The sequence below is a fragment of the Cryptomeria japonica genome, chromosome 5, assembly GCF_030272615.1.
Source record: "Cryptomeria japonica chromosome 5, Sugi_1.0, whole genome shotgun sequence".
Classification (NCBI taxonomy): domain Eukaryota; kingdom Viridiplantae; phylum Streptophyta; class Pinopsida; order Cupressales; family Cupressaceae; genus Cryptomeria; species Cryptomeria japonica.
The window spans coordinates 870,115,183-870,125,813 of record NC_081409.1 but is presented as its reverse complement, the minus strand read 5'-3'; the positions used below and the strand labels follow the sequence as shown (position 1 = coordinate 870,125,813).

Genomic DNA, 10,631 nt, shown 5'->3' with positions numbered 1-10,631 from the left:
ATTATAGGTCGTCCAAATATGACTTATGTAATTTTTGAAGAGATTATAGGTCATCCAAATAATAGGCGAATACAATATAGTTGGCGAAAGTTGGGGTGAATGGAGACACGCATCGGCAAGATGTCAGGCGAATTGGGTCCCCCTGGCTAACAAATCTTCACATGCCTATAGGCGAATTAAGGTCATCTATTAAGGTAACCTCAAAGAGTGTAGGCGAAACAATTAAATTTGCCGTGTGTCCACCATATATTGTATTGGCGAAATCGTCGCATATAAACATTTAATTGCATAAAACATATGGCGATCGAGCCCTGACTTTGACGGAAATTGATAATGTTCTGGAGACATGGCCACCCCTAGTCGGTACAAAATATTCGCCATTTCCGACATGGCCGACGTGAAAAATTTGCCATTGGCAAATATTCGCCACTAAAGTAATCTCTGGACCACATTCCCTTTCAATCTAAGCCCTTGATCAATCTTCAATCTCGACTATCGGTTTTCAAGCCTCCAACTCTATAAATTGAGCCCTTATCCATCAATCAATGATCTACTTTTTATCATATCATTATGCTGCTCTTTTAGTTGCATCCAGTTTTCATCATAACACAATCATAATGCCCATTTTGATATATCATATCTACATCCATCATCCATGTTGTTATGCTAGTTGAGAGCATTCCACACTTAACCCTACTCAATATACCACTCTTCATTTGACAACCTCGAAGCAATGGGGTTCGTGTAGACGAGGAGGACAAGGAAGACCGAAATGGCGTAGGGAGTATCATGAGTGAAGTCTTCCTTTATGGTCATGTTTCTCATTTATGATTTTTCATACTTTCTTGATATCATGCTTGAAATGGTTTTGGTTTGTTTATATATTGACTACTACTAACCATTTTATGTTGATACAAAGACAAAACAAGAAATCATTAAAAGCGAACTAGCCAAAAAGGCAGACAAAAAATATCTCACAAAGAGTGAGATAGAGACCAACAAACAACACAATAACCAATAAAAGAACATGTTTGCAAACAACCATAAGAAAGCTAACTAGAAGAGTCAAGGAGGTTTGAAAGCAAAGTTTATCCAAGGCCTCAAAAGAGGGGCAAGACAAGAGTGAAAATTCTTTCCATTATTTGGGAACTTCAAATGAATCTTTAAAGTGAACTTATTCGAAGGATCTCTAAGCACATCACAAAATTTTCTTTTAGCTTTGCATGAGGAAATATTGCTGCTATCATTGTGGATTTATAAATAATCAAGAACCTTACCAATGTGATCACACACACAGATATTTGACACCATCCTATTAAAACAAGGTTGATGACAACCTACATCAGAAGTGACCTCACGCCAAGACCTGGGGTGACCTTTGAACAACTAAGAGGACCCATAAAGAATTTATTATTCCCTATCACCTAAATTGGAGTGTAGCTTGATGCTACTTGACAAAGATTTATTGATTTCAAAACACACACAAAACCTGACAAAAATAATTTTTTTACAAGATTTAGTTATATCTTGTTAATGGCAACCCATTGAACAATAGCATTAGATATGCCTCAAATGATTTCTTCATCCCAAAATACAATTAGAAGCTCTAGAAGACGAACCCAACTCATAGTCATATTCACCTTGGTAGCATCAAAGCAAGTAGTCCATTTAGATGAATGTAGATAGGTCCTAGTAAGTGTAATACCCTAAAAATGATCATCTAAATCATGGGCCCCTAATCTTGACTACATCACCAAGGTCCTAACCAAAGGCAATTAAATCAATCTTGAGCACCTAAATAATTAATTCCTAAATCATCAATGTTACATGGCAAATTAATCACTTCAATTAAATATATCATCAAAATCTCTTTAATCAATTATCCTATTTATTTAATTAAATATCCTACCATATTTAATTAATAAATCAATTTGCCATTAAATCATCAAAAAATAATTAATTTGAAAAAAAGGAATTAATTATAAAAAAGAATTAATTTGAGAAAAAAGGAATTAATCATCAAAAAAGGAATTATTTTAAAAAAAGAAATCAACTTGAAAATCTAATAAATTGAAAAATCTCAAAAAAGCAATTAAATCAATTAAATATCAAAATTGAATAAAAATATGGAATAAATATTTTTTTCTGATTTTATCTCAATTTTAGCTCAATCTTATTTCTTTCAAAACTGAAGAAAGCAACCAATCACATTAAATCACCTGGATTGTGCTTCCTCTCGGAGAATCTTGACCACTCATCGACAATTAATCTCAATTGTTGTTTTCTCTCTGGATTTTCTATAAATTTAGGCTCTCATCTCTCAATCAGATTATTCTAGAGATCTTATTGTTATCATGCTGGTTTTGCTCTAGTCATTGAGAATATTGCATCTTAGTTTACTGCATATTTGCTTAATCACGTTAGCTTAATCTTGCATCCATCTAGCTTAATTTTCTTAATCCTGCATTCATATAGATTAAATCCTCCATCTTGGTGTAGTCTAGTCACTGATATTGCTTAGATAAATTTGAGAGCAAGTCTATACTCGCATCTTTTAGGAGGCAATAGGTCGATTTGTTATGGTTTTACATTTATTGATTTTGATCAACTAATCATGCTTGCAATGACTTATTGAATGTTTGTGTTTCAGATACAGATTTTAAATTTCACACACACAGTAAGGAACAAGGGACCTCCCTAAAAAATATCTACTGGATTGAAATGAAAAAAGGAGGTATCCATTAAACACAAATGTAACATGGAGACCAAAAACATACTAGCAGTTGGTCACCCAACTTCAGATAACGTCAATGTTTGGCCTATATCCAAAGAATTTGACATTATTGTCCTCTACGTTGTCTCCCTTGCCTACACCGTCTATGGTTTTCGTGCTCATTTGCAAGCTAGTTTGCACCTGCATTTTTTAGTACTTAAATGTTTTAATTTGTTAAAAAATAATAATATTTGGAATTTTTTGTTCATAATTTTGAAATGTTGACTTTGACATGTGTACTCTTTGTTAAGGGAGAGGACCTAAACAACAAATGAGACAAACCACAATTTGAGTGATTGTCTATTGCTAAGAGACAAAAATTGGTCTTTTTTATGACTATTATTTTGATTCACGTTAGTGGGTCAAATTGATGACGTCTATTTAGACATTAGAATGCACATCTGATTGTAATTATTGACTGAAAAGAAAAAAGTAACATTATATTTTTAATTAATTAATAAATACGATAAAAGTTTGCAACCATCAGATTGCACATTTGACTTTATTAATTAATTAAAAAACAACATTTTTTTAACTTTCAGTTAAAAATAAACACGAACAAATATACGCATAGAAGAATAGACAGACAGTACAGATCAATTTACCCATCTAAAAAAGATCAAAGGCTCGTGGAATTTATGCATTAGTACAGCTACGAGTTGAACACAATTTGTTAAGGTAACAGACATTATATCATGTCCATTTCTAATCGGATTTCGCAACACTTTCCTCTCAAGCCAAGTGATGTATGAAAATTACAGAAGACCCTTGACCCAGTAGGATATTTTCCTTAAATTCGTCGACTTTTTGATCTGAAAGATGATTCAATTTCTATCCTTGACCCACTCGACCACATGAATGCCAAGAATTTGCACTTGGGTGTGAGAACTTCAAACCCTACGTCAAATCTGAATTTACAAAATTTCTACAGAAATTTGGGAATTTGGGTTGTGTCAACTGCTCGCGACACAATATGTCTACAACTTTGTGTTGCATTCACACTCCATAAATCTTGTTGCTGCTAGGCAATACTTGAAGATACGGAGACCAATGGGAAATAAACCTTCTGTTTGTAATGATCTTTGTCCACCATTTCAATTCTCAATCCTGAATTCTTCCTCAGTATCTCTATTTTTTCGGTTTGTAATAATCTTTGTCCACCATTTCAATTCTCAGTCCTGAATTCTTCCTCAATATCTCTATTTTTTCGTTTTGCAATAATCTTTGTCCACCATATCATTGTTAATCTTGAATTTTTCCTCAATATCTTTGTTTTAGGGTTTTGTAATGATCTTTGTCCACTATATCAATTGTCAGTCTTCAATTCTTCCTCAATATCTCTGTTTTCTGGTTTTATAATGATCTTTGTCCACCATATCAATCGTCAATCTTGAATTCTTCCTCAATATCTCTGTTTTCTAGTTTGAACATTGGCAGAAAAAACAAGGTAACATTTTCATATACACTATTTATTTTTGTTCGACTCAAAGTACATCAATGTTATTTCTGGATTAAATTGTATGAGTCTTTTATTTACATTTGAAAAAATCAGATCGCGTTCCACCCTCAAAATGATAGACAGTTAAATAGACACAAAATATATGTTATTTGCTATTTCTAACTTTAGATGTCCCTGTTTAAAGTTCTTCGCTTCTCCCTCCTCTAAGAATCGTGGGTATATTGCTCTTCTTCTTTTCAGGGAAAAAATGTCTAGCATGGTTGTCTCAGGATTCGTTAGCATGGGGATTGACATCTTAATTAAGGACATTCTAAACCGTTTAAGCACTGCCATCCGGTGCAAGAAGGAGTTGGAGTCCCTCAGGAGATTGGTTTTGAGTCTTCAAGAGATCAACTTGGCCTTGCAGAGCTATCGCCTGGCTTTCACCTCTGGTCAGTTAAACTCTTCTCAAGAGCTTATTCCGCTGGCTGTAAATAACTGGCTTAGAACTTTAGACATGCTTCTCCAGCAAGCATTCGAAATGGTTCAACAATGCACGCTTAGAATACCAACGTATGATGTGTTTTCTCGTTATAAAATGAGTAGAAGGATCACACACACAATTTCAAGCATCAAAGAACATCGAGAGAATGCAGCATCAATTGGCATCACACTTCAGCTTCTGCAATCACTAAGGCATCTTCATCTTTCCAACAGCAATATTGCAGCCTCAAGCAGCGCAGTGGCACCTCTGAGGGAAGGGATAAAGTATATAGAGGAGCCACTTATTGTGGGACTGGACAGAGCCTTGGCAAAACTTGAGGAGTTGCTGCATAGTTCATCCCATATAGGTCTGGTCGGCATGGGTGGGGCAGGTAAAACCCTCCTTCTGAAATTACTCTTCAACAGCCATCAGGTACAAAATCTATTTCCTAATGGCTTATTGCTTTGGCTTACCATTTCACAGAGTCCATCATTAAAAGACCTTAGAAATTATCTTGGTAGCCAAATAGCCTTCAAAACAAATGATGTTTTTAACCAAATGCTAGCTGAAGATGATATTAAAATTTGGTTAAATAGGAAGATGGGCCAACACAAATTTGCCTTATTTATAGATGATGTTTGGGAAAGAGGTGCAGAGTTGTTGGAGGGTTTGGGTGTGACTCTGCCTCGTGTCTGCAACTCCAATTGTGAGTCAACTTCAAGTGCAATTATAGTGAGTTCCAGAAATAGCAGCACGCTTTTGCAAATGGGCATTGGAAATTCATCAACCGTCCAAATGCAGCAGTTGATTGAGTATGACAGTTGGCAGTTGTTTCTTTCCCAGGCTTTTCCATACAACAATGGAAAACTACCCACAACCATTAAGGAAGAAACGGCCAGGGGCATTTGCAGGGAGTGTGGGGGACTTCCCCTGGCCCTCAAAGTAACAGGCAAGGCCATGGCAGGAATAACCGGTTCAGAGGGATGGGAAATTACACTAAAGAAGCTAAGGAATGCAGAGTCCTTCAGCAACAGGGAGCTTGCAGATTCACTTTACAGTAGGCTCCGAGTGAGCTATGATGCACTAGCCAGACATGGTTTTTCCTTACAATTATGTTTTCTCTACCTCGCTGCCTTTGTGGAAGACAAAGTCCTCATTACTGCAACTGTGAGTAGCATCTGGTTTGGAGAAGGTTTACTTGACAAGCATGATCCATTCCAACATGGACAGGCTAATGTTGATCTGTTAGCCAATCGTTGTCTAATTGAGCCTATCCAGAGAGATGTAAATGGGCAGGTGCTAAGTTTCAGAGTGCATGATGTCCTCTATACTTTAGCAAGACAGATTGCTCAGATGGAAGAGAATTGTTTCTTTCATTCAGGCAGAGGTTTAGAAGAGTTCCCAGCCAATGAGTGTTCGGACTGTGTTAGAATTTCATTGACAGACAACAAGCTGAGGTGTGTTCCCAATACCTTCAGAGGCCCACATATCCGCTCGCTGCTACTTTGTGGAAATCCTGATTTGAAAGAAATCCCAAAACAAGTGGTTGGGAGTATGACCTTTCTAAGGGTTCTGGATCTGTCAAATACATGCATTATGGCCTTACCAGAAAACATAGGATGTTTGAAACATTTGGTTTCCCTAAATTTATCTTCTGTACCAATCACAAGATTACCCAATTCTATCACCACACTTAACAACCTTCAAATGCTACATCTTTATAGATCTTATATAAGGGAACTACCATCCAACATCCATAAGATGAGCTCCCTAAGAGTATTGGATATTAGTTTTTGTAAAAAATTGCACTCCTTGCCCTATGGAATCTCACAACTTAAGTCTATGGAGCTATTGAAACTCAGAAGTTCTCCAAATGTATGGGTAAAGAGTGAGCAGAGTAAGAGAAGAAGAGATTCATTTTCAATCAATGATTTAAGTGCTCTAAAACAAGTCAAATGGTTGCAGCTAAGTAATAATGGGGAAACAATTCAAGAAAGAACACTGGGAAGCATGATGCAGATGGAATCTCTACATTTGGATCTCACAAAGATGGAAAGTCTACCTCATGACATAATTGCCATGTCAAGATTGAGGAAACTATGGTTAACATGCCCTCAATTACTCAAAACGGAACATACCTTTTCTGGATTTCAACATCTCATCTATATCAAATTCATGAAGTGTTACATGTTGAAACAATTACCGGACTTGCACAAACTTGTAAGGCTTAAGCAGCTAGATATTGTTCGCTGCACCAACATAGAGAATTTGCCCAAGGAATTTGGTGAGAACGGAGCATTTCCCATGCTAGAGACATTTTCACTCGTTTGCCTGGACAAGCTAGAGGAGTTGCCAAGATTAGAGGAAGAAGCCATGCCTTCACTTAAAGTATTCTCATTAGTGTTGTGTGAGGCATTGCAAATGTTGCCAGAGAATTATTGGAATTTGAAGAGCCTCGATAAAATAAGAGTATATGGTTGCTCAGCGGTTCTCAAAAGAATCGAAGAAAACCATCTCTTAAGAAGCTCAAAAGTGCAAATTCTCACATTATCTGCAGCAGACACCATAGCATCGGTGAAACGCATGGAAACAATTCTTCTGAAGAGAGAACATTGGCTCTTTGGAGAGTTTTGGTCCAACGAGCTCTTTCACTTTTTATACAAGACTTCTTATGTCATATTTGATTGATAAATGTTATTTGGACAGACCACAGCTGTAGTAAAAATTCTAGCTTATGTCGGGTGATTCATGTAATACAGCGATTAAAATATTTTTTGGTGAAACCGTTACCAAGGTTCAAATTTTTATTGGGCAGCTATGATCAGACTTTGTTTTTTCATTGGACTGGTAAACTCATAGATTTGAACAACAATATTATTCGATACCTAAAAAAATGCTCCTTACCAATTCATTTTTTTTTTCTAACTTATACAAATATAGCCTTCTGTGCTGAGTTCCCTACATCTTCGATATGATTTTATTTTCTTTTTAACTTTCTTCAAATCCATTAGCTTCATTATGTGAACCATTCTTACTGTTTGTTTTTTCCTCCAGATTTTCTATTGATGTGCTTTTACATTTCATCTCTGTAATTAGAAAAAACAAATATTATCTTGATAGATCCAGATGGTTTCTCATGTGAAATGCAGCTGAATTTGATTCCCTGCACCGATCTTGTAAGGGCATTGAGGAAACTTGCAAGAAGTGAGCAACAATATGGTAGAAAATTCTATTCATACATCAAATTTTGCTTTCCCAAGTTGTGGAATTATATTATAGATCATGAACCAATTTTGTGGACATTTTCAGCTTTCTAGCAGGTGATTTACTGTTAACTTCAAAGCTGGTTCTAAGTGGTTTATAATAAGCATTGTAGTACATAGAGAAAATTTTGTTTACATATTCATTCTATTTTTCAAAGAATTCAATGAATTTTCAAATATGGAACAAAGAAAATATTATGAAAAGGAAAATTAGAGATTCAACATTTTATTAAAAAGAGGAAGCTCAAGAAGAGTTTGAAAAGGTAATGCATTTTTTTTGGGTCAAGGATCTAAATTTGATTGTTTGTATAATTGTATTGAGAGTTATTTTTTAATATATAATCAAAATTTTGAGAAGATCGTATTGTATTATATGAAAGATTTTGTATAGATTGTATAAAATCATATAGAATTATAGTTAAATATATATCTAATGTATGCTATTTTTTTTTAATAGATAATTATTACAAAATATATACTTGATATATAGAATCAATTGTCAAATTTAAATGTTAATTAATATTATTAAATATTTCTTAATTAAATAAACTTAATTAATTTCTACTTATTTTGTAAACTTGTTGTTCATTTACTGAGTTCTTGTTTGAATGTTTAACTTGATCATTTTATTTGACTATTTTGCTTGTTATAATTAATTTGTTTATATTATTTTCTTTTGAATGTGGTAGAGACTTAGTGAATTTGGTAGTTTTTTTAGCTTTCAAATATATGAATAAATCTAAATGAATTTGCCTTCCTCTTTTAACTTTTTAATCAAATAATTTAACTAATTTATTTAATAGTAATTGAATAAATAATTTTTAAATTTAAAACTAAAGTTAATTTAATTTAAATGAAAGAATTTTTTTTAGCATGATAATGTTAATAATGTTAAGGATGTTAATGATGGTTAGTGACTCTCATGTGGATATATGAGACCTTGTTGATGTATGGAACAAATTAGATGATTAAGGCCCACTTTCTCCTTGCTTTGCTCTTGCTCTCACTATATAGAGTTCTTATGTTTGAACTTTTGAGATGTGATTATTTTTACCAACTTTTTTTAACAATATTATCTAAGTAGCATTACAAACAATATTCATAAAAATGTCTAGAAAGTTAAATTTAATTATGAAATTAATGATTTTTTTTTTAATCTTTTTAAAAGTAAGAATACAAGGATAATAATACATTTTCTCTTATTTGCAAAGAAGAAATAAACAAGCAATGTTAAAATTCATTTTCAAACACATTTCAAAATTAAGTAAACAAGAGACAAGAAGACAAGAAATAATTCAAATAATTTCTTTATTTGCATTGAATGAAAGATTGTAATCATGTAACACATCTGATTTACACTTAGAAGATTATGTTCTACATACAAGACATTATAAGTTCTTGTCTTATTACCATCAAGACTTAAGGTACCTTTACCAACAATCTTGGCAATAAAATTGTTACTAAGAGTAATATCTCCTCCATCAAACTTCTCGAAATTCATGAACTTGCTCTTATCTTTGGTCATGTGACTTGAACATCTATTGTTTATGATCCATAAATTCCTCTCCTTTTGTTCATGAAGTGTGGTCTAAGCCACTCAGGACTTCTTTGTCTTCTATTCTTCAATTTCTTTTCCCATACCTTCTTGAAATCATTGTTCTAATTTATTGAATTTCTTCCTTTAATTTTCTATGCGTCCAAAGTTGTTGCACTTATGACAAATAATATTGAAATCAAAGAATGGTGCAAATATGTTTCTACTAACAAAATTATTTCTTCGTACTGGACCTTTCCTATAATCCATAGCCTTATGATCAAAGTGATTGCAATTAAAACAATAACAAAAAAAGGAATGATTGAACTTGGTATTAATCCTTGTCTTCTAAATCTCCTATTTTGTCTTTTTACTTGAGTGAAACCATCGTCCATCTTTCTTGAACTCTCTTTAGTTATCACAACTTGTTAAAACTTTGAACTTCAGGAACATTTTTCTTGTAGATTCTTTGCAATTGTCTTCATAGACTGTTCAACCATCTTTCTCTTATGCTTTTCTTTGAAAACAATGTCAATTTGGATGTGTGGTGACCTCTCACTTCCGATTATCTAATCCAACATATTAGTGCTCTTTTCAAACTTCAACTTCAATTGACTATTTTCTTTTTCAAGATTTTTTCTCAGTACAACAATTTCTACCTCTAGTTTTTCTTTGTTCTTATCTCCATTTAACAACCACTCAGTCAAAAATTCTTCAATCCTCTTTGATTCTTCTATTTGAACTTTCAAATTAATGACTGACTTTTCCATCTTCTCAATATTCTAAGCAAATTTGTCTTTAGCCTTTACTTCTGTAGTGATCCTCTTTTCCAACCATTTAATCTCTTTGCCAATGTAGAGAAATTCCTCAACAAGATCAACATCATCGTCATCATCATCTTCGGACTTCATTTTGGTGTTACCAACAAGAGTCTTCATCACCATGAATAGAGGCTTTTCACCATCACTCATGGTAGTTCCTTGACCTTCTTCTTCATTAGATGAACAACTATCCTCATTTACAAAGAAACTTTTCTAATTCTTGTGAAATTTTTTCTTCTTATTGAAATAATTCTTCTCATTATTTTGACCTTCATTGTTAGAATCTTTATATGGACACTTAGCCATAATATGTCCTAT

At 33.7% G+C, this 10,631-nt stretch overlaps 1 protein-coding gene across 1 annotated transcript; it reads left to right on the top strand.

Annotated features, from left to right (window-relative positions):
• Positions 1 to 3,448: 3,448 nt before the first annotated feature.
• LOC131037852 (probable disease resistance protein At4g27220) lies at positions 3,449 to 7,450 on the top strand. The gene is made up of 2 exons (XM_057970084.2): positions 3,449 to 4,220; positions 4,473 to 7,450. Exon 2 carries the CDS (start codon positions 4,480 to 4,482, stop codon positions 7,381 to 7,383), a length of 2,904 nt encoding a protein of 967 aa, XP_057826067.2. The 5' UTR covers positions 3,449 to 4,220; positions 4,473 to 4,479; the 3' UTR covers positions 7,384 to 7,450.
• The last annotated feature ends 3,181 nt before the right edge of the window (positions 7,451 to 10,631 follow it).

What these genes read in the sequence shown, in the direction of transcription:
- LOC131037852 (XM_057970084.2), top strand. Translation starts at nt 4,480, where the DNA reads ATGTCTAGCATGGTTGTCTCAGGATTCGTTAGCATGGGGATTGACATC.